This window comes from Heteronotia binoei, chromosome 4 (genome assembly GCF_032191835.1).
Source record: "Heteronotia binoei isolate CCM8104 ecotype False Entrance Well chromosome 4, APGP_CSIRO_Hbin_v1, whole genome shotgun sequence".
Taxonomy (NCBI): domain Eukaryota; kingdom Metazoa; phylum Chordata; class Lepidosauria; order Squamata; family Gekkonidae; genus Heteronotia; species Heteronotia binoei.
The window spans coordinates 143,495,562-143,520,390 of record NC_083226.1 but is presented as its reverse complement, the minus strand read 5'-3'; the positions used below and the strand labels follow the sequence as shown (position 1 = coordinate 143,520,390).

At 43.4% G+C, this 24,829-nt stretch overlaps 1 protein-coding gene across 5 annotated transcripts in view; it reads left to right on the top strand.

Moving 5' to 3' along the window:
* KIF2A (kinesin family member 2A) overlaps positions 1–24,829 on the top strand; it is an 80,512-nt gene that overhangs the window by 24,030 nt on the left and 31,653 nt on the right. For 3 of the 5 annotated variants that reach the window (XM_060235926.1, XM_060235929.1, XM_060235927.1), the window contains exons 3-13: positions 6,155–6,271; positions 9,917–9,971; positions 10,632–10,754; positions 11,229–11,329; positions 12,665–12,760; positions 14,533–14,587; positions 21,563–21,725; positions 23,172–23,262; positions 23,586–23,649; positions 24,052–24,143; positions 24,330–24,472. In XM_060235926.1, the coding sequence (XP_060091909.1) occupies positions 6,155–6,271; positions 9,917–9,971; positions 10,632–10,754; positions 11,229–11,329; positions 12,665–12,760; positions 14,533–14,587; positions 21,563–21,725; positions 23,172–23,262; positions 23,586–23,649; positions 24,052–24,143; positions 24,330–24,472 (1,100 nt within the window). The remainder of the gene's footprint in view (positions 1–6,154; positions 6,272–9,916; positions 9,972–10,631; positions 10,755–11,228; positions 11,330–12,664; positions 12,761–14,532; positions 14,588–21,562; positions 21,726–23,171; positions 23,263–23,585; positions 23,650–24,051; positions 24,144–24,329; positions 24,473–24,829) is intronic. The other 2 variants (XM_060235928.1, XM_060235930.1) reach the window with 1 other exon arrangement.

Sequence of the window (24,829 nt, the reverse complement as noted above, 5' to 3'; positions counted from 1 at the left end):
TACTATCTTTCTGGACTTTCCCCCTCCCTCCCCCCCCCCCTCCCGGGCGGATGGAAGGAAGGGACAAGATAATCTTTAAACGCTGTACCAGCTGCTCATCCAAAATCCCCTCGTCCGACGGCCACTCTCTTTGCCTGTTCTGCCTTGGAGAGGCACACCGTCCAGACTCCTGCGTGCACTGCAGCCAATTTGGTAAACAGGCCCGCAAGAACCGCGCCGCGAGACTCAAGAGCCACCTCATGGAAACCTCACTCCGACCGGCCATGCCGCGTGGCGGACAACAACAACCCGCGCCATCTTCCCCACACCTCGTGGGAGAGGCGCAGTCGGCAGCTTCCGTGGCACAGACTCCCTGTAAGCCTAAGACCGGCAAGCACTCTAAGAAGTCGGACGACCCCAAAAAGCGCCGCCGCTCCGATTCCGCCCACTCGGACCCGACGGGTAGCACTAGCTCAAAAAAGCATAAGACCCGCCCTCTCGACTCGGCCTCGAACCCGACCACCAAACCGAAGGCCCCGAACCCGACCGCCACTGCCTCCGGATCGATGCCGAAGACTCCGACGTCGAAGTCGACGGCAACACCGTCAATCACTCCGTTGGAAATCATCCGCATCTCATCAAAGTCGCCGTCCATTCCGAATTCCCCACCAGACCAGCTGCTGGATACGCACTCTACCGCATCCGTTAGGACCCACACTCTCGACCCCACTAAATTCATAGATCTCTCACAGCCGATAGACGCCCACGCGCTCACCAGAGAACCCTCGACCCCGAGAGATCCCCTGACTAGACCTCGATCTCACAGTCGCAGACGCACCAGGTCCCGCAGTCGCCGACACACCAGGTCCCGCAGTCGCCGCCGTACCAGGTCCCGCAGTCGCCGCCGCACCAGGTCCCGCAGTCGCCGCCGCACCAGGTCCCGCAGCCGCCGACGCTCTCGCAGCCACCGCAGGGGGAGACACTACTATTACTCTCCATCGAGATCTAGGTCTCCATCCCCACGGCACCGAAGACGGCACCGACGATCACCATCCCACGATCGCCATTACCACAGCTACCAAGAGTCTCCGCGCTACCGAGATCGCACACACAGACTCCAAACTGCATCGATCGAATCGCTTCACCACCATGACGACCCTACGGACCTCGGCGCCGAACCGAAGCTCCCGTCACCACTAGAATCCCTACACACGGCTCCCAAGACAACACCTCAGCCCGACCTACCTCAAGGAACCGACGACGGATCCGAGGAGGAACTCTCCGACTCCGACCACTCTTCGGGTTCGGACCTACAATCCCCAGACTCCGACATAGCCAAGCCAGCAGACTTATCACCGTCTGAAGGCCCAAGATCCTACCTCGACCTTGTAGCAAACATGGCAAGCTCGCTAAATCTAAAGCTCAATACAGACGCTCCCAGAGTCTCGGACGTCGTTTTTGATCTAGTCCACGCGGATCTTCCATCCAGCTCTTCTCTCCCAATGCTCCCCGTTCTACTAGAAACACTCAAAGAAGCATGGGACAAACCGGCATCGGTACCGCCAACATCCAAGAGGGTTGAAGCGCTGTACAAGATACACGCACCTGATTCCAAGTTCCTGTTCACCCACCCGGCTCCGAACTCGATCATTGTACATTCGTCCTCGAAGTCGAAGCAGACTAGACACCCGGTACCACCAGAACGGGAGGGCAAAAAACTCGACACGATCGGAAGAAAGATTTACGCCCTCACTACAGCCACAACCAAAATCCTCAACTACATGGCATGCTTCTCCGCATACACCCACAACCTGACCACCTCCCTCGCCGCATTGGTACCATCCCATTGGTACCATCCCTGCCCGAGGCATCCCAAAAGTCAGCCACCACCACCCTGCAGGAGATGGCCAGAGTAACCAAACAGCAAATCAACACTGCCCGTCACGCTGCACAGTGTTCCTCCAGAACCTTGGCCTCAGCCATAGCACTCCGCAGACACGCGTGGCTCAGGTCCTCCTCCCTCCAACCAGACATCAAATACAAAGTTGAAGATTTGCCCTTTGATGGCCTTGGCCTGTTTAGCTCCTCTACAGATGACATCCTCACATCTGTAGACGATGGCAGGAAGAGGGCAAGACGACTGGGAGTCTCCCAACCTCTGACCCAAACCAATCGACAAAGGAACTGGAGGTCCAACCAATACAAAGGGAACAGATCCCCACGGCAACAGGAACCATGGAAGCGCAAACCACCGCAGTCCAAACCTTCCTTTCAACACAGACGCCAAACAACCAAGAAACCTTCAACCACACCCAAACCGTCTCTCTGACCTCCCTGCCCCGAGCCGTCCAGTCTCCCTCCATCAGCCAAACCCATCAACACGACTACAACCATTCTACACTGCCTGGAGGACCATAACATCGGACGCCTGGGTCCTCGCCATCATTCAAAGAGGCTACCTAATAGAGTTTACGTCCACTCCAAAGCACCACCGGTTCCTCACCACACCCCCGTCCGCACCCCTGCAGACGGAAATCGCGTCTCTGCTGGACAAAGGCGCGATAGAACCAGTCCCACCCCAATACCATCGCACCGGCTTCTACTCCCGGTACTTCCTGGTGCCAAAAAAGGACGGAGGACTCCGACCCATTCTCGACCTCCGCAAACTCAACCTACACATAACCTACAAGAAATTCCGTATGGTCACGCTTCAGGCAATCCTCCCGCTCATCCCAGAACGAGCATGGATGGCGTCCATAGACCTCCAGGACGCCTACTTCCACATTACAATCAACCATCATCACAGAAGATTCCTCAGGTTCGCCATAGGGAAGCAGCACTTCCAGTTCTGCTCCCTTCCCTTCGGTCTCTCCACAGCACCAAGGGTCTTCACCAAGTGCATGGCAGTAGTAGCAGCCACATTACGCCAGCAGCAGATATCAATCTTCCCGTACATAGACGACTGGCTGATCGTCGCCCATTCCAGGGAGCAACTACAACTGGACGTCTCGACCACCCTCTCCACCCTGGCCACCTTAGGCCTCCTAGTCAACCTCTCAAAATCCAAACTAGTCCCTACCCAGAGGATCCAATTCATAGGAGCAGACATCTCCACGCTCTCGCAAACGGCTTTCCTACCTCAGGACAGGGCACTCGCCATAATGTCACTGGCCAACACTATCATCGCCCAGCGCTCCCAAACAGCGCTCACCTTCCAGAGAATGCTAGGCCTCATGGCAGCAACCACAGCAGTTCTGCGGTTTGCGAAGCTGCACATGCGTCCCCTCCAAATGTGGTTCGTAAGAACTTTCCGCCCTCACACACAACATCAATCCACACTGCTCACCCTTCCACTACACATTGTACCATCCCTCAAATGGTGGACCAAGGAACGTCACCTCTACAAGGGCATGCCATTCAAGCAGACACCGCCCTCGGTGATTGTAACCACAGATGCCTCCAACTGGGGATGGGGAGCCCACTTGGAAGACCTCACGGTGCAGGGCCAGTGGACAGACTACGAACGCTCTCTCCACATAAACTGCCTGGAGCTCATCGCAGTGCACAAGGCTTTGCGGTCCTTCCTCCCATCGCTAAGGAACCAGCACGTCCAGATCACCTCCGACAACATCGCCACAGTCTTTTACATCAACAGGCAGGGCGGCACCGCCTCCGTCAGACTCTGCAAGAGAGCCCTAGCCCTGTGGCATTGGAGCATAAGCCAGGGCATCTTCCTCACGGCCGTACACCTACCAGGGGCCGAGAACACCCAGGCAGACGCCCTGAGCCGCCACTCCACCAACAACCACGAGTGGTCTATCAACAGCCGATACATCAGACAGATATTCAGCATCTTCGGACAACCGAAGATAGATGTATTTGCTTCACCGTCAAATGCCCAATGCACCCGCTTCTACATGAGAGGTCCTCCATCCCACCTCTCCAGGGGGGATGCCTTCATACAAACTTGGAAAGGAACACTCCACTACCTCTTTCCGCCCATTCCACTTATCACCAGAGTTCTACAGAAGATTCAGGTAGACCACACAAACTGCATCCTCATAACTCCATGGTGGCCGCGCCAACCCTGGTTTACGACCTTGCTGCTCCTGTCCAACAATACCTTCATCCAGCTCCCTCAAACACGGGATCTCCTCTCTCAACAGGGCGGCAGGGTCCTTCACCACAACCCGGCATCGCTCAAATTAACAGCCTGGAGAATCAGTTTCTAGACTTCCCTCCGGAGGTCCGTCAGGTCCTAGTGAACTCCAGAAAACCATCTACTAGGAAATCCTATCTATTTAACTCCAGAAAACCATCTACTAGGAAATCCTATCTATTTAAGTGGAAACGCTTCTCACACTATGCCTCACAGCACAACTTCGACCCCAACCTCGCCACTATACCTCAGGTACTAACTTACACCCTAACGCTCTCCAGAGCGGGTCTGTCGTATTCTTCCCTGAAGGTACACCTGGCAGCCATCTCTGCCTTCCACCCCCGCATCGATGGCACAACGGTATTCTCTCACCACGCGACCAGAGCTTTCCTCAAGGGCATCATTCGCCTACACCCACCAATCAAACAAGTTCTACCCACCTGGAGCCTGTCCCTAGTCCTGAGCCAACTCATGAAACCACCCTTCGAGCCCATGGCCTCCATCCCACTACACCTGCTGTCATGGAAGACGGCACTACTTACGGCCCTCACCACAGGCAAGAGGGCCAGTGACATCTGCGCATTCAGAGCAGACCCACCGTATACGATATTTCATAACAGTACGGTGGTCCTCCGACCTGACCCGACCTTCCTACCCAAGGTCGTCTCTACCTTTCACCTAGGAAGACAGTCCACTATACCAGCCTTCTTCCAGCACCCCGCGGACGCGGGACAAAGGGCACTCCACAACCTGGATGCACGGAGAGCCCTAGCCTTCTACATAGACAGAACCCGCCAAATCCGTAAAGACCCTAGACTCTTTGTCACCTACGCTACCCATAATAAGGGCAGCAGAATATCTACTCAGAGACTCTCCAAATGGATTGTTGCTGCCATCGAACTCTGCTACCAGCTGGCAAAACAACCAATCCCTCAACATATACGAGCCCACTCAACCAGAGCCGTGGCTACCTCGTCTGCCTTCATGAAAGGCATCCCTATAGAGGACATATGCGCTGCAGCCGTCTGGTCCTCCACATCTACCTTCGCCTCGCACTACGCTCTCGACGTCCGTGCCCGGCGAGATGCCTCCTTCGGACAAGCAGTGCTACGATCGATCTTCGACTAACCACTGTGAGTACCACTATCATTACGTTACGCTCTAACCCTTCATGTTCTTACAGGTCCAGCACCCACCTCCGAAGAAATGGCTCGCTAATCACCCATATGTGTGAATGCACAGAGACCACGAAGAAGATGGACAGGTTTCTTACCTGTAACTGGTGATCTTCGAGTGGTCATCTGTGCAATCACACAGACCCACCCAGCCTTCCCCGCTGCTGGAAGCTAGTAAGCACAGTTATTTCCACCTATCCGGCGGCGGGAAGAAACTGAGTGGCTAAGCACCTCCCCCTTGTCCAGGCATGCGCAGTAGCTGTCTCCTCCCAGGACAAGTGGGAGGCGCGCCAGATCTACGATCAAGATTGCTTTGAACTCTCCGAGGTCGGGGCCAATCCTGCGGATTACCCATATGTGTGATTGCACAGATGACCACTCGAAGATCACCAGTTACAGGTAAGAAACCTGTCCTTCTTAGGAAAACCCCTTTGGTATTGGGAGAATATGTCACCTTCTTTCTTGAAATTGCTAATTGATATAAGAAGTTCATGTGGCAAGAAATTTCCCAAATATATAGACCTCTTTTTAAAAAGTTATGAATTTAGGGTTGTTGAGTTGGGGTTTTTTTTGTTTTAAGAAGTGAATATGCATCCAAGACTTGTGATAATATCAGTCTAAGGAGAATTACATAATGTGAATCAACTGTATTAACTCTGAGAGGTATTACATCTGCCTGTCATTGCTGTTCAGCTATTTTTTACAATGCTGTTATTGACTGAGGTAACACACATATACCCCTGACATTTAGCTTTAAACAAATTGGATGCTCTTGTAGGTTATTTAAAATAGAAACACAGCTAATATTTAATGTCATATATGTTTAATTTTTTAAATGCAGATTGACTTGGAAAGTATATTTTCGCTTAACCCGGATCTTGCTCCTGAAGATGATGATCCCAGCCCAGAGACACCTCCTCCTCCAACACCTTCAGCTAAAGTAAACAAAATTGTGAAGGTTAGTGTTATATAATCAATACAGTTTGATTGAATTTTTTTTTATAGTTTTTTGCCTCTTAGTGTGTGATCTTTATTCAAGAATTCTAGGGTTAACAGTTTTCTGTTAGAGTGGTAAATGTTAGAAAGAGCTGCTTGGATATGACTAAATATTTTCACTGGTGTAAGGTTTTCTGTTACCAGAACTTCTGCTAGGACAGCATCTTTTGTCCTCTTGCAATAACCCAGAATTTTGCTTCTAGGGAACGGGGAAATTTTAGTAACAGCAAGGGATGATAGTTGGTGAATACCGACCCCTCTGTTCCATCAGTAGAAATCCTCTGTAAAATCTAATCCAGTGTCAAGAATATGGGGGAAAATGCTACTTTAGTCTATGGAATGCCATTTCAGCATTGAGAGCAGCTAAGATAAACATGCCCTGACCTGGTTGGCCCAGGCTAGTCTGATATCAGTTCTAAGAAGTTAAGCAGGGTCACCACTGGTTAATACTTGGATGGCAGGCCATCAGGGAAGTCCAGGCTGATACACAGAAGTAGGCAGTGGCAAACCACTTTTGAATGATTGCCTTGATAGATTTGTATCTTCATCTGATACATTTTATCTTCCTACTTGTACTGCCAAGGGAGCTTTGACTCTTGAATACTCAAAATCTTGTTGGTCTCTAAGCTGCTGGTAGACAAATCTAGCTCTTCTGTTGCAGACCGACACAGCTACTTTCTGAAACCACAGGTTCTTATGTGATGACTTGTGTCCAGCCAACCATGCATGGGGGGCAGATGTGGTTTTTTTCTGTATTAGTGTCCTTTTCTGTTGTCCCTTCTGCTCCCCCCTCCCCCCCCCCAAAAAAGATCATTCCTGGGCTTGTGAGGCCTTTGCAGGGACTGGGTGAGAAGGAACAAGGAAATGAAATTACCCCCTCCCTTCAGTGGAGCTGCACTTAAGAGGAAAGAAGAGTGATTTCAGTCCATTGCTCCTCCTCAGTCCAGCTTCTCCATCTTGTTCAACCCTGGGAAGGATTATCAGGAGAAGGTGCAGGAACAGTGGAAAAACACAGGAAAACTGCATTTTATGCATGGCTGGCTGAATGCAAGCCAATATTTATTATTCTAAAAAAAGCCCAGGTCTTTTTCACCACTTTTTAGAAATCTTTTGAATCTGGGTATGAGAAACAAAATTAGGAGACAAGAAAGAGTTGAGCTCTTCAAAATATATAGTTTTATAAATGATATAATTTCTTCAAATATATTAGAAGCAGGAAACCAGGCAGGAAGGCAGTGGGGCCCTTGGATAACCAAGGAGTAAAAGGATTACTGAAGGAGGATAGGAAAATGGCTGAGAAGCTGAATGCATTTTTTGCCTCCGTCTTCACTGTGGAAGACAAGAAGTGTTTGCCCGCTCCAGAACCACTAATTTTGGAAGGGGTGTTGAAAGACCTGAGTCAGATTGAGGTGACAAGAGAGGAGGTCCTACAACTAATAGACAAATTAAAAACTAATAAGTCACCAGGTCCGGATGGCATACATCCAAGAGTTCTGAAAGAACTCAAAGTTGAACTTGTGGATCTCCTGACAAAAATATGTAATCTTTCATTGAAATCTGCCTCTGTTCCTGAGGACTGGAAGGTAGCAAATGTCACCCCCATCTTTAAAAAGGGTTCCAGAGAAGATTCGGGAAATTACAGGCCAGTCAGTCTGACTTCAATACCGGGAAAGTTGGTAGAAAGCATTATCAAGGACAGAATTAGTAGGCACATTGATGAACACAGGTTATTGAGGAAGACTCAGCATGGGTTCTGTAAGGGAAGATCTTGTCTCCCTAACCTGTTGCATTTCTTTGAGGGGGTGAACAAACATGTGGACAAAGGGGACCCAATAGATGTTGTTTACCTTGACTTCCAGAAAGCTTTTGATAAAGTTCCTCATCAAAGGCTCCTTAGTAAGCTCGAGAGTCATGGAGTAAAAGGACAGGTCCTCTTGTGGATCAAAAACTGACTAATTAATAGGAAGCAGAGAGTGAGTATAAATGGGCAGTCTTCGCAGTTGAGGACGGTAAGCAGTGGGGTGCCGCAGGGCTCGGTACTGGGTCCCATGCTCTTTAACTTGTTCATAAATTATTTGGAGTTGGGAGTGAGCAGTGAAGTGGCCAAGTTTGCAGATGACACTAAATTGTTCAGGGTGGTGAGAACCAGAGAGGATTGTGAGGCACTCCAAAGGGATCTGTTGAGGCTGGGTGAGTGGGCATCAACGTGGCAGATGAGGTTCAATGTGGCCAAGTGCAAAGTAATGGGGCCAAGAATCCCAGCTACAAATACAAGTTGATGGGGTATGAACTGGCAGAGACTGACCAAGAGAGAGATCTTGGGGTTGTGGTAGATAACTCACTGAAAATGTCAAGACAGTGTGCGATTGCAATAAAAGAGGCCAACGCCATGCTGGGAATTATTAGGAAGGAAATTGAAAACAAATCAGCCAGTATCATAATTCCCCTGTATAAATCGATGGTGCGGTCTCATTTGAATACTGTGTGCAATTCTGGTTACCGCACCTCAAAAAGGATATTATAGCATTGGAAAAAGTCCAGAAAAGGGCAACAAGAATGATTAAAGGGTTGGAACACTTTTCCTATGAAGAAAGGTTAAAACGCTTGGGGTTCTTTAGCTTGGAGAAACATCGACTGTGGGGTGACATGATAGATGTTTACAAGATAATGCATGGGATGGAGAAAGTAGAGAAAGAAGTACTTTTTTCCCTTTCTCACAATACAAGAACTTGTGGGCATTCGATGAAATTGCTGAGCAATCAGGTTAAAACAGATAAAAGGAAGTACTTCTTCACCCAAAGGGTGATTAACATGTGGAATTCACTGCCACAGGAGGTGGTGGCGGCTACAAGCATAGATAGCTTCAAGAGGGGGTTAGATAAAAATATGGAGCAGAGGTCCATCAGTGGCTATTAGCCACAGTGTGTACATATATGTGTGTGTATAATTTTTTTTTCTTTTTTGGCCACTGTTTGACACAGTGTTGGACTGGATGGGCCATTGGCCTGATCCAACATGGCTTCTCTTATGTTCTTATGTAAATGGAAGCCTGAAATACATTGCATGCAAAAAGTCTGAGTTAACTCCTAAAACTTCCCAAATCAGTACAGTATTTTCCATATACGACTGAGCTTTTAAGCTCTGGGATCATTGCTTCTGAAGTGAGGAAAGTGTAACACTCACTCTCAGATGCCCAATCTTCTGGTGAGACAAACTGGTATAGAACATTTTAAAATGTATAAAATTGTAACAAGGCAGTTAAAACTCTTTTTCTCTGTGTGGAAGTAATTTTAATAAACTTTTTAGATTTTCAAAAAAGGTCAAGTAGTTAAAATCTGTTTCTGTTGCCTATGTTTTTCTCTAATAGGTTTTTTTTGGCAAGTTGAACATCTTTAGAAAATCCCTATATTTGCTTCCTGCTTTATGGAAGAGTCTAGAGGTATTCCAAATGTAACTGATCTTGTATTCCCTCTTAGCTGTTCAGGGAATAGGTCTTCTAATCTCTAAATTAGCTTGCGTGTCTAAAAAGCAGATAGCAGAGCAAAAAGAAAGTATTGAACAAGTGCTATAAGCAAATTATAGAATGTCTGTTTTCCCCCCCCTTTAGAATCGGAGGACTGTAGTTCCTTCTAAAATTGAAGCTCCTACTAGAGACAACAGAGGTGAGTGATTAGTTGATGTATTTGCCATTTTAGAATATAAAAAGCTGATAAGTTCCATTTTAATTATGTCAGGTTCTGGTGACAAAGGCAAAACATTTTCTCAATGTCTTTCTTTTCCATAAGAAGCTGACTGTAGGTTCGTTGTACTTACCACTGCACTGTCACATATGAACATATGAAGCTGCCTTATACTGAATCAGACCCTTGGGGTGGAAATGAGGTGTTCATGCAAAATATGAGGAACCTTCTGCCATCTGTCCTAGTGAATGCTTCTCTGCCAGTTTTATTCTGGTATTGCTTGTTTCGGAAAGCTAGATTGTCATGAAGGGAGGTTCAGGGAAGGTTCAGGGAAGGGGAGTTCAGCTGACTTTGAAAGGAATCTTAATAAGAATGTGACATTGAGGCATGAATTTTAACATAAAGACTGATGATAATTTATGCATTTTAGTTCTAATGCTGGTTTGTCTCATGGTATGATCTTCTGATGTTCTTGCTTGCGTTCAGAGTGTTCTTTTATAGTTTCTTTTAAAAGTAAATTGTCTTGGATTTGGACAATATTATGATCATTTAGAAGAACTTGTCCTGTTGAGAAACAAGGATGCTTTCTGCTTTCCTGATTTGACAAGATTTTAAAAATATGTTTCTTTTTAAAAATTTCAGTGATTGGTTCTGCGCGTGCGCGACCTACTCAACTGCCTGAACAGTCTTCCTCTACACAACAGAATGGTAGTGTTTCAGATATATCTCCAGTTCAAGCTGCAAAAAAGGAATTTGGACCCCCTTGTATGTAAATCATGTATCAAGGATTCATTAATTTTAGGCATTACATGTATACTCTCTTGGACAATTATGTAATTCATTAAACAGTGAATAGTCTGTGCCACTGTTATGTCTTTGAGAAATCACAGTGTGATTGTTCTTCCATAGTCATGTTGGTAACAGAATATTCGTAAAACTTCAGCTTTTCTAAAACTAGATTGAGAGCGAAAATGGACCTGACTTTTTAGTAGGTCAAACCAAGAGAACCACATGTAGAAGTCAGTCTGTTTAAGGGACACTGTTTGTTCTGGGCTGTCATTGTCCATTGTCAATATCCCTGAAATATGAGGTGTTAAGTCTACAGTTAGATCACAGCGATTAAGCCCAGTTTAGGTTGAGTTGCTTAGGAAATTAGTTAATGAAGGTAGATAAAAATTTTACTAATAAATGTGTACTGTTATGAATGGTAAAAAAGAAAATGACTTTTCCCCCCTTAAGCACGTAGAAAATCTAATTGTGTGAAAGAGGTTGAAAAACTGCAAGAAAAACGTGAAAAAAGAAGATTGCAACAACAGGAACTTAGAGAGAAACGGGCTCAGGTTTGTGTTGCATTTTTATAATTGTGCATATATTCATATATGAACATATGAAGCTGCCTTATACTGAATCAGACCTTTGGTCCATCAAAGTCAGTATTGTCTTCTCAGACTGGCAGCGGCTCTCCAGGGTCTCAAGCTGAGGTTTTTCACACCTATTTGCCTGGACCCTTTTTTTGGAGATGCCAGGGATTGAACCTGGGACCTTCTGCTTCCCAAGCAGATGCTCTACCACTGAGCCACCGTCCCTCCCCCAAAATTCCTGCTATTTGCTTCAGTTCTCCTGTTTTCTAAAAATGAATGGCTAAAACCAGAGCTATACTTTTGCTGTTAAGTTGTCATGTTTGAGAACCTGAGATGTAAGCAGTTATTTGAATAATTCTGCAAGCTTCTGGGCTCACTTTGGTTGAAATTGTTGCAGTTTGCTCAGACATTCTTTTTAACAAATAGGTTGCTAATCTTGTAATACAATTCCTATTAATTAATTCTGTCATAAAGCAAATGCTGTAGTACAACCAGCAGCATAATTTTGTTGGCAGGCTTGTGCATTATGTTTTCTAGTCTAATTTGAGACTTGCAATCTCCTGATATAATGTTAGCATTCAAGTAACTTGATAGTTGTACTGATTGTGCTAACCTTTTGAAGTGTGGGGATTTTTCTTTCTCTGTTAAAGGGGAATGAAAGCTCTTCTTGCAAAGAGTTAAACACATAGGCTAGATCTGATTCGAATAGCTGTGTAGGACCCAACAAGATTTTTTGTGGGTATGAACTTTCGAGAGTCAAACCTCCTGTCATCAGTTACATGAGACCTTGTCTCAGTGGTAGAGCATCTGCTTGGCATTCAGTAGGTGTCAGGTTGAGTCCTTGGCATCTCCAGTTGAAAGAATCATATAGTAGGAGATGTAAAAGACCTCTGCTTGAGATACTGGAGTGCTGCTGGCAATCTGAGTAGACAGTACTAGACTGATGGCTTGATTCAGTATAAGGCAGCTTCATGTGTTCATATGATTCAAATCTAGCTGTTGTACTTCTGACCAACACAACTACCCTCTGAAACTAAACACATAAGAATGATGCAAGCTGAAACATTAGCAAGTTTGATTTAGTGCGCGGGAGTAATTGTCAACTGCAGAAAAAGTCCTCATTATATGTAGAAGGCCCTTTGGAGTGTAAGTCCTAAAATATTCATGGTAAACCATAGAAAAATTTAATACCATAGAGGTATTAATGTATGCCCTTTTTATTTCAAGTATCTATAGTTGTTTCTGCAAGCTTTATGCCAATGTTGAAAAAAAAACTATGTTGAAATAGTGGTCACCATTTTTTCTTCCTTTTAGGATGTTGATGCTACAAACCCAAATTATGAAATTATGTGCATGATTAGAGATTTCCGAGGGAGCCTGGATTATAGACCGCTGACAACTGCAGATCCTGTAAGTTTTATTTTAATACTTCTGCAGTGTAAAAATGTTGGAAGCTTAAAATAAGTTAATGTGTTACCATGAAAGGACTTGGTTAAGCAAAGGGAGGAGATCCTTATTTTCTGTGGATTCTGTTCTGCTCAATAGAAGCCCCATCCCACACTGTTTTTGTGATTGGGGGGCATGAGAGCTGTAGTTGGAGGAGAAAGGCAGGAAAGCTGCATTCTGTGAACTGAACAGAACTCACACAGTTTCTGGCATCTAACCCAGCATGTTGTGGCCAAATAGTGGTGTACTGATGCTTATCACATGCTTTGAAACTGCTACACCTAGAAGAGCCTGGCAATTTTTGGTATGATCTGAAATTGTCTGAGAACTATATCCTAATGGAAAAACCTAAGACCTGCTCTCAGATTATCAATTTTGTTATTCTTTGTACTATTTGATAGCAGGAGCTGTCAGTTAAGGAAAACATAATTATAATTCATTTGTTTGTCAATAATTTTATTTTTTCCATATAGAGGTATGTATGTTCTGTTGTTCAGTTAGTAATAACGTTTTAAACAAGAGCCAGTTCAGATGCTACTCTGGGCTGTTTTTATCTCTCATGGGTATAATCTGCTTTCCTGAGCTGGGAATCCAGAGATCTCAGTCATAGTAACCTATGATCTCAGACTCCTAAATGTACTTTTATAATTACAGTAGAGGCTGAGAATGTAAGATCCTGACTGTTTGCAAAAACCTAAACTTATTGATAACCAAAGTCACAAAGCTTTAGCGCTAACAAAGTTGCAGCTATGTCTTTTTCAGTGGTATTGAATGGATAAATTAACTTGTGAATTCTTCCAGAAAACTACATCACTGGTGAGAATCTGAAAACTGTAAACAATGTGTTCCTATCTGGAGCTTCAAGTATTTATGGTGACAAATTCGGTATATGATCTTAGCAGAGATACTGATAGAATTCTTTGGCTCAGAGTACAACATTTTGGAAAACCAATCTTCAAAGTGAAATAAACTTCTAAATTCAACTTTGAGTTAGACGGTAACTCTGAGCTACAGAAGACTTCCTCTTTTCTCCTTTTTTTGCCTGCCCCAATTTATCTGTTGCAAGAGGAGCAGTGGAACAGCAATGTGATGCAGCCAAGAATAGAGAGAATTGCAGTGTTGTATCTTAGTCTGTCTTCATTCTTCCTCTTGACTTCCTTCCCTCTCCCCATTGCATTATATGAAGTACAATTCTCAAAAAATGGGACATTAACTATCAGAAACATTGGGAAATACATTTCCAGAATGCAATAGATACTTGCTATCCCAGAACCACTGATAAATACCATCATACATTCTGGGCATTATGATTCCCAGAATACATTCGGCAGAGGAAGACAGAGAACTGCAAGAATGTTCCCTTTTCTTCTCCAATGAATTCCATCAGTAGAGAAGCCAGGGATGGTGTATAAGAGAGAAGGAAGAATTCACTGGGGCACCTAGTATTCCTTAGTGCTTTTAATAACATCATTGGGTACGCCATGGTGCTCTGAGCCTGAATTCCATCCCTAATGAAAACATACTTTTGACCATTTATCCTCAAATATCTCTGTCCAAGCTGTGCAGAGTTCAGGTCATCCTTCTTTAGAAGTTATGCTTTCTTGTTCATTTTGCTTATAACTTGTAGAAATTTGGATTGATTCTGATCTTACTTCTGCATAATTGCTGTTACAGTTTGTTAATTTAAATTTGGTTTATAATTTCTCACTTAATAAATTTTCTTTTTTCTTTTTAAGATTGATGAACACAGGATATGTGTTTGTGTTCGAAAGCGACCACTCAATAAAAAAGGTATGGCTTTTACTATTTATCCGATTGTCTGGGGGATGGGTGATAATTTTTATTTCACATTGCAAATACTTTCTCTGTTATCTGTTTGGGGTATAAATCATAAAATTCAATGGTAAGATAGTTCAGAGCTGAGAAAATGGAGAGAAACTTTTCCAAAATTTCACTTAGTCATCACTTAAGTTAACACCTGTTTCCAGACACCCATGGTAGAATTGTTACAGTAAAGCCAGTTTCCACTCACAGTGTTCTGCTTTATTCTGAATTTAGTATGAAATTCTGAAATTACTGTATATTGATAGCTGGATCTGTAGAAAATTCATTTACTTGTTAGCCTCAGTGAGCAGGGTTTTTAAAGCTGAAATCTGACCTCAAACTTGAACCACATTGCTCACATTGTACCATTAGGAAGAAGTGTACCCATGTATCAAGCCTACCAAGCACATCTTGCTCAGCCCTCCTGTCCTGGGAAAAAAGCAACCTTTCGCGCTGCATGTAGCAACCTCCAGCGCAAGCTTCGAGACATTCAGAACGAGTGGTGGACCAAGCTCGCAGAGAGAACCCAGCTGTGTGCAGACACTGGTGATTTAAGAGGGTTCTACGAAGCCCTGAAGGCAGTATATGGTCCATCATATCAGGCTCAGAGTCCCTTGCATAGTGCAGACGGCCAAGTGCTCCTCACAGACAAGGCATCCATACTGAACCGGTGGTCGGAGTATTTTCAGGTTCTCTTCAGTGCCAACCGCGTAGTTCAAGATTCAGCAATCCACCTCACCCTACTTCAACCGGTGAAAACAGAGTTGGATGAGATCCCCACCCTAGAAGAGACTGTTAAAGCCATCAAGCAACTGAAAAGTGGCAAGGCAGCAGGAGTTGATGGAATTCCACCAGAGATCTGGAAGCATGGGGGCACAGTACTACATAGCTCACTTCACAAAGTACTTGTCACCTGCTGGGAACAAGGCAAATTACCACAGGACTTTCGCGATGCAATCATCATCACCCTATACAAGAACAAAGGGGAAAAGTCAGACTGCTCCAACTACCGGGGGATAACCCTGCTCTCCATCGCAGGCAAAATCCTTGCCAGAATACTCCTGAACAGACTGGTGCCCACCATTGCAGAAGAACTCCTCCCAGAGAGCCAGTGCGGCTTCAGAGCTAACAGGAGCACCACTGACATGGTATTTGTTCTCAGGCAGCTCCAAGAGAAATGCAGGGAACAGAACAAGGCTCTGTATGTGACTTTTGTCGACCTTACCAAAGCTTTCGATACCGTTAGCAGGAAAGGCCTGTGGCAAATCTTGGAACGTTTAGGATGTCCCCCAAGGTTCCTCAGCATGATCATCCAGCTACACGAAGACCAGCGAGGCCAAGTCAGACACTGCAACGACCTCTCGGAGCCCTTCCCAATAGGCACAGGTGTAAAGCAAGGCTGCGTTCTCGCGCCAACTCTCTTTACGATCTTCTTTAGCATGATGCTTCAAAGAGCCGCAGTAGATCTAGATGATGACGATGGTGTATACATCCGCTATCGCACCGATGGCAGCCTGTTCAACCTGAGGCGACTAAAGGCACACTCCAAGACAATGGAAAAACTCATCCGAGAGCTACTGTTTGCTGATGATACTGCACTCGTCTCCCACTCGGCATCAGCTCTGCAGCATATGACGTCCTGCTTTGCAGAGGCTGCCAAGCTATTCGGCCTAGAAGTTAGTCTGAAGAAGACAGAAGTTCTCCACCAGCCTGCACCCCAGGAAGATTATCACCCTCCCTGCATCACTGTGGGTGAATCAGTTCTGAAGACAGTCCAGCAGTTCAGCTACCTGGGGTGCATCATCTCCTCAGATGCCAAGATCGACAAGGAGATTGACAACAGGCTGGCAAAGGCAAACCGTGCCTTTGGCCGACTGCACAAAAGAGTGTGGAGCAACAAACATCTGAAAAAAGGCACAAAGATCAATGTTTACAAAGCGGTTGTGATGACAACCCTCATCTACGGCTCCGAATCGTGGGTTTTATACCGTCATCACCTGCGACTCCTTGAGCGCTTTCATCAGCGCTGCCTTCGCACCATCCTCAACATCCACTGGAGTGACTTTGTGACCAACACTGAAGTCCTCAAGAGGGCGGAGGTTACCAGCATCGAGGCACTGCTGTTGAAGATGCAGCTGCGCTGGGCAGGGCATATTTCTAGGATGGAAAACCACCGCCTTCCCAAGATTGCCCTGTATGGCGAACTCTCCACCGGCCATCGAAATAGAGGGGCACCAAAGAAGAGGTACAAGGACTCCTTGAAGAAATCCCTTAGCACCTGTCACATCAACCATCACCAGTGGTCTGACCTAGCCTCAGATCGCAAAGCATGGAGGCACACCATCCACCAGGCTGTCTCTTCCTTTGAGAACGCACGCATAGCTGGTCTTGAGGACAAAAGGAGATTGAGGAAGAATCGCACTGCTACAGGACCAACCCTAAATCAGACTTTTCCCTGCAGCCGCTGTGGCCGGACCTGCCTGTCCCACATTGGTCTTGTCAGCCACCAGCGAGCCTGCAGCAAACGTGGGCTATTGCACCCTTCTTAAATCTTCGTTCGCGAAGCCAAGCCGAGAGAGAGAGAGAGAGAGACCCATGTATCAGAATCGGAGACCTGTGATACTTGAAGTCCCCAGTCTCGAGGTGTCTGAACACAAAATGATGGAATGTTTTCTCATTTCCTACAAAGATATGGCAAACTACTGCAGGAGGGCAGATGGCCCCCTCTACTCCAAGGGAATAATCAAATTGTATTTAGTTGAAGTTTTAGAAGAGTCTTTTGCTGATGTATAATGAATGTATTGAAATTATTTTGACTTTTTAGATATGTTTTTTAAAGGTCTGCTGACTTAGAAACCTTTTATGTGGAAATACCAATCATATGCTTTTTTTTTTTTTGCAGTGGTTCTGGGCAAATAAACATTGCAGTGCTTTTCAAGCAGATTATCAAAACCTTTATTTTGTTATTTATAATTATATAAATAATTTATAATTATATAAATAAAACATTTACTCCTGCTTCTCCACATTTCAGGATAAACTGTGTATAATTTTTAAAATAGCAATAGCCAATCAAAACTACAAAAGAAACCATTTGTTAAAATGCAACTACTGCAAGAAAACATACCTTGATAATCTAAGGCAGGGTTTCGCAAACTTTTCTTTCCCATGGCCTGGTTATTTTTACACTTTTCCTTCATGGCCCACTAAAATTTGGGAGTGGAGCCAGGAGACTTTGGGGGTGGAGCCGGGAGACAGGAATTATGTCATTTCCTGTGGTGTCAAGGACCAAGTGATGTTACTTCCGGTGCACACTGAATCAAAATTCCACCTTTCCCTGTGATGTGACTTCCAGGGCACCCCCCCCCCCCCAACCTGCCTCTTCTTCAGAAATAAATTCATTTTCAGAAAAATCTCTCTGAAACTTATGCTGAGCCAAAATGGGGGTGGAATGTGGGCGGTTCTCTTTTCACCCCCACACCTGCATTCATCTATGTTTGTGTATTCTCCAACTTGCAAGCACTCCAAATGCCCATGTTTAATTACCTGCACCACCTACACATCCCTTTCTCAACAGCACTGGCCAGTGTATGCAGTTCGGAGTGCTGTTGCCATTGCCATCAGGAATGCTAGCACTGTGTACCACTTACACTGAGCCCTGGCAGCTGCTCTACCTAAAAATATGCTGACACATTTAGTAGGCTCTTCCTTCAGCCGCTACTACTGGAACCCTGCCTCAAGCTACAACCAAGCTTGCTTGGTTTCAAGAAAATCTTTTGACAGCTATTTTTCATACTTTTCTTTGGTTGAAACACAGGGAAATTGCTGTGAAAGGTAGCAGAGAACTGAACTGCAATTAATAAATTAATTTCAAGTTATATGAAGTTCATACAAGCTTTTCTGCAGTTATCCCAAAAAAGATATTTATGAGGGACTTGCAGCTTTTTACTGGTGTGTTTCCCATGCCTTTAAAAGCAACCTGTTGTGCAGATACTTAGCCCGTGAACTACTTTCATCCTTTTTAATATCTACAGGAGGAGTTTAATTTTGGTGTCAGCCAGCTGTTAAAAGCAGGATCAGTAAAATGGTGCCAAGTTCATAGTACCATCTCTTCCAGTGCTGTTGAGATATACCGCAGTAATCTCCAATAATCTCTTTCTGCCCCACACCTCTTACACTCACTCACTCACACAGAAATCTCATAGAAGGCCACCTGGCTACATCTGGGGGTGCCAACTTTTCATTGGCAGAGCTCCTATGCCTTTTATTTGTAAACACAATGCAAAACAGAGTGATGAACAGTATGGTGAACAGAAAAGTTTCATCCAGTAAAAATGGAAGGAAAGAAAGAGAAAGGGAAAGAATGAAATGGAAGGAAAGGAAAGGAAAGACATGGAAAGAAAGAACATAAACATAAGAGGAGCCATGTTGGATCAGGCCAATGGAGTATCCAGTCCAAAATTCCCTCATACAATGCACAAAAAGCACCAGAATGTCCACCAGTGGGGCCAGAGCACTAGAAGCCCTCCCACTGTTGTTTTCCCCCCCCAGCACCAAGAATACAGACAGAGCATCACTTGCAGGGAAAGAATGAAAGAGAGAGAGAAAGAAAGAGATAGAGAAAGAGAAAAAGGGGGGCAAAGAAAAAAAAAAGCCTTCCTCACCATCAGATGACCCCAGCCGGCAAAAATTCTGCCTAGGGGTCGTTTGGTAAAAAAAAAAATAGCTACTGGAATGCCCACTGCCCGCCCCTCCTGGCTGAAAAAAACACACACTCCCTTCTTTGCCACCCAGGCTTCCCGGGAAATCTCCCCAAAAGAACATACTGCAAGGCACATGAAAGCTCATATCTTGAACACTTCATGGGTCTAAAGTGCCAGTGGATGCTAGCTTTTCTCTCAAACACTGGGAGCGAGAGGGAGAAGGAAGGAGAGGCAGCCCAGCTCCTCTCTGCACAACACAGAGATGGGGCGGGGCTAGCTTTGCTGGGGGCAGGGCTGCCTTTGGCTTTTCTTGTGACCCGGTAGTGCGGCTTCCGTGGCCCGGTACCGAATCATGACCCTCCAAATAGGAAACACTGATCTAAGGCCTTTAAATATAGACAACGTTTAGATTCCAGATGACAAGAAGGAGGCAGACTTAGGCTGCTACTGGAATGTTCCAAGTTCAACTAATATACCAAAAGTAGCTTAAATTAGTAATATTCTTTTATCTGAATTCTGGCTATTCACATCTTTAATTAAAATCCTAAATGCCTAGCCGTGTGTAAATAACTCTTTTAGCATCTGAATATTTCGAGGCTTCTGATATCCCTGTGCTATTTCATTAGATGAGGTATTAGTGTGATAAAGAGAAACACTGGAGTTGTAATGGAATTTTGGTGGGGGGATTACCCTGAAATTATGTAACTGGGTGGTTACATAATGTCCCATCTGAGGGCCTTGTGAAGAGCAAGAGTTGCAAAGCTGCAAAATGATCTGTTGAGAACTGCTTCCCTGCTAACTATAGAGTACATTTAACTGTGTCTCAAATTTTAGATGTTTTTGGCCTTCCTGAAATGCTTTCTTAGTTGAAGGTCCTTGAGTAGCTTTAAAAAATATAATGGATTGAAGTCGCACCTGTGAATGTCGTGCTACATAATGAAGCAACTGGTTGTACCTTTATCTTTTTTTTTTTTTAAAGCATGAATACCACAGAAATTAGGAAGAGGTACAATCAGGACCATTGTCCCATGACCTGGTGTCCCCATTACCTTCTTGCTGTTTCCTGTATTTGAAATTTTGAGAGTTTCTTAGTCTGAAAAACAAAATGAGTAATAAATCACAACAAAAGCTTAAAACTATTTTTCAAGGGCTAGTTTTGTGTATTCAGCTTGCAAACTTGGTAGATGGCAGTTATTCAGTATGGTTCTTGCCACAGGTTCTCAAGTATTTCCCAATAATTTAATTAGTATTCTTTTCTGTATTCCTTTCAAATACGACAAAATGTCTGTTTCCCAATTACACAGTTACACAATTATATATGTATACACCACAGCTAAACTTCATTGCTTTCTTTAACAAGATAGTTGAAGGTAATGATTCAGAATTGGAACGCTTCTTTTAAAGCAGAGCTCTCATGTATGAGAGTGTAAACAAAGTGTTCAATTCTGTGCCAAAAGATATTCCCCCCCTCCCCAGAAAGGGGGCACACTAATTTATTTGACTGTACAAACAAAGTACCTTTGTTTGTATATCTTTTGAAACAGTGGTCTTTGTATTATTGCTGATTCAGGCATTTCATACAATTAACTGTCACTGCTAACAGTTAATGTACAATCCGATGAAAACAAGCTGGATATACCTCTCATGTGGCTGAAGATAGGCAATGTTCTTTAAGAATGGTGAGATAACATTTATCAAATAGCCTATGATCAAGTTTTGACAATTATAGGTCCTTCAAAAACATTGATGTAGTCTGTTTTATAGAATATTCTACTTTTAGGAAAAGGGCCAGGGAACAGATACATTTATAAAGTTTTCAAAAATTTGGACAGCAGTATTGTAGTATGAGAAGCCATTTTTACTAATCCCCATATGACTAATATATTAAACTCTAGGCATCAGTAGGCACTCTGGCTGTGTCCAGGCCTTACAACAAACTCTAATTAAGCAAAGAGTTGTTGGCAGCTGGCATGATGACAGTCCTTCATCTCCAGTTTGCTCTGATATTCAAATGCAAGTGCTTGAGCAGTGTTCAAGTTTGCCAGTGGTAAGTTAGGGTTTAATAAAACAAGTTTGTGCACATTAGATTAATTAGGGTTTATGTGATATTTTAATATTACCTGCAAATACTAGGCTAGGTTGTTGCTATCATAAATTATTTCATATCTTGGATAAGTATGTTTTGGATCACTAAAGTTCACGTATTTTGAACATTAATACCAGTTTATTTAATTTTTAGAAACTGTAATGAAAGACCTTGATGTAATAACAATCCCTAGCAAAGATGTTGTGATGGTACATGAACCTAAGCAAAAGGTGGATTTGACAAGGTACTTAGAAAACCAAACTTTCCGCTTTGACTATGCCTTCGATGACAGTGCTCCTAATGAAATGGTCTACAGGTATGTGTTTTACACTTTCAGGCAGCAGTTTTGCAACCTTCAACTTGTGCAGCTTTTTATAACTTGAATACTTGGAGCCTGTTCATTGCTATGAGTGTGACTAGTTAATGTCTCGTTTGCTGTTGAATCTCATTGTGTTCCATTACCTTTTAAATTTCCCTTTGGGAGAAGATGGAAGCCACTCAGACTTGGTGAGTCATCACTAGCAGGACAGGTGTGTTCTGCAAAAGCATTGCAGACAGCTGAATGCTAAACAGCTAGTTTTTTTCTTATTCTCTGTGAAGCAGATTCTATATCCAGATGTCACAGGGATGAACAAACTGAGATTTCTCAGTACAAACATAGTGAGAAAGCACAGTTAGAACTAATCACATTTAACAAAGGTACAAATTAGAATCCTGGTTCAACACCTATTGACAAACCACAATTTGTTGGGCAGCCTGAAGATGGCTCTGATCTTAAGTATTGTTTGTAAACTGGGTTTATCATGATGTCTCTTTGCTGCCACTATGTTCCCGTAGGAAAAAAACATAAGCAGGTTGGTCTAGGTTAAACTCTGATGTATTTGATGCACTTTGTGAGGTCACTATTTCAAAGCTGATGGGAAGAGTTTAAGACTGCCATCTCCTCAGATTTGCCTTTGCGTAAGATACAGTTTGGAAACTATCCTAACTTGGCCCTGCAACCAGTTTCAGAGGCTCAGCTTTTGCAGGGTGTGATACTAACGTGTCTGGCTTCAGGCCCCTGGGTATTCTTGCCTTTCTATGATCCTGGCTCAAGGAGCAGTTTTCTCCTTCAGCAGGCTGCAGGGTTGCCAATTTTTTTTCAAATTAACTGCCCTTTTCTTTTAAGCTGTCTTTTCCCTTGGCTGCCTCAAGTCAGTTTGGAAAGCTCCTTGTAAGCTAGTGCCTTCCTCTGTCAAGCTCTTTAAGCTACTTAAAAATCAAATATATGTGTGGCCTGTGATTTGATCCCGTGAGGTTCATTTGTAATTTTGCAGTACCATAATAGTTCTGATTAGACTTCCCTTTGTTTTAAAAGTCTAACTTGCCTGTAAAAAACTTCTTAAGTTTTGGCATGTGTTAAAACACCCTTTATCCCTCCCAAGTTAACTAAGGAATTGTTTGGAAGGCAGAAATGTACTCTCTTAACTGATGCTGCATGCTGCACTGAATGTAATTTGTGTCAAATTGTTCTGCTACTGTCTGTTCGTCTAACTGCAGCAGACGTTTTCAGAAATTGCTTTGATCTTTTTATTTAGATTTTTATTTTTAGTCAGTAGTGCTGACCTAGAAAACATATGAAGAATATCTTAGGGGAAAAAATTCAAATCCTATTACAAAGGATAAATGTATGTCTTTATAAAGGAAAATATGCCCAGATACCTTTATGCCTTTAAAAATCAAGCTAAATATTAACATGTAATGGCTGTTTTCTTTGTTAAAGGTTTACTGCAAGGCCCTTAGTAGAGACCATATTTGAAAGAGGAATGGCAACGTGTTTTGCTTATGGACAAACAGGCAGTGGAAAAACTCACGTAAGTATTAAGTTATGCAATTATACTCGGCTGTACTTTTGTTGCAGGTAAGACAGAGCTTCATGTATATAAACGTATGTATATTTTGATCACTTTAAAGTATAGTTTGCCTCCACCCTTCATCATTGTATAGAAGATCCATACTGACGTTATTAAGAATATTACTGTCACTTCAAAATTGTTTGTGTTGATAGGCGGTTAACAAAACATATACACTTACTGATTTGCTGTTTGACTGTTATTTGAGGAGAAGTTGGGGTCATTGATGAATGATCATAGTTTGTCTTCATGTTGTTCCTTTTATCTTATTGTTTTATTTTTAGACTATGGGTGGTGACTTTTCAGGAAAGAACCAAGACTGCTCAAAAGGAATTTATGCACTAGCAGGTAAATAATCTGATCTTAGTACAAGTTATAATGCTTTACATCTGGGTAGTAGAGAGTGAGAGGTAGCTCATTTATGAATGCTACTTGATTAAGGTGGAAGTTGGACATCTGTTTCTCTGGTGAAAGGCCAGAACTTTTTCTCTCTGTTCTCTGGGTTGTACTAGCTGTTGCTACTCACTTTTAAATCTTTGTATTAGCTTACTCCAAAATATGCTAAGTCATAAATGCATGAAACCTGTAAGTATATCAAACATAAGAAACAAGCATGCGTTAGTGGATCAGTAGTTTATTTATTGAATTCGTGACTGCCCTTCCTGATAGCCAGGTTCAGGGTGGTTCATATAGTTGTGCATCTGAATTTTTTTTCTGTCATTCAGTTTTGAATTTTTAATCTGTTCACAGCTAGAGATGTCTTTTTAATGTTGAAGAAACCAAATTATAAGAAACTAGAACTTCAAGTATATGCAACGTTTTTTGAGATTTATAGTGGAAAGGTATGTGACTTTTTTTCTTAATGTAATGGAAATCAGCTAGAATTGTGAATTTATCAACTTATTTACTGCTCTTTACTGTCCTATTTGATGAAATTGTGTTTGTCAAACAACAAATTTGATGTGCTAAGGATCCCTAGCTAACACACACATCTGTTCTCCCTCTCTTCCCCATCCTGCTTCCATAAGGTTTTTGACTTATTGAACAGGAAGACCAAGTTAAGAGTTCTAGAAGATGGTAAACAGCAAGTCCAGGTGGTGGGATTACATGAGCGAGAGGTTAAATGTGTTGAAGATGTACTAAAGCTTATTGAAATAGGCAACAGTTGCAGGTATTTTTATTTTTTGCTTTTTTGCACTGTCAGCTGTAGTTAATAATAGTTTTCCATATTTTGGTTTTTTCCCCCAAATACCACTTTTCTGGAAGACAAATGACAATAAAACTTGGAAATTTCCAAGTTTGGAGGCAAAACATTTGTTTTTTTCCTGATAGTGTCTCCTGAGAGTGATCTAACAGCTATTTTCCTTTATGTTAAGTGCTATATTCAGCTTAATATATTGGTAATTCTATGAGAAGCTTACACAGGCCACATTGAAAAGTCAGCTTTTAGATAAAGTTTAAGATCAATATTCAGACATTCTTATTGCTTCCAGTAGGCAAAAATGTTCTTATTAAAATTGTATTGAAA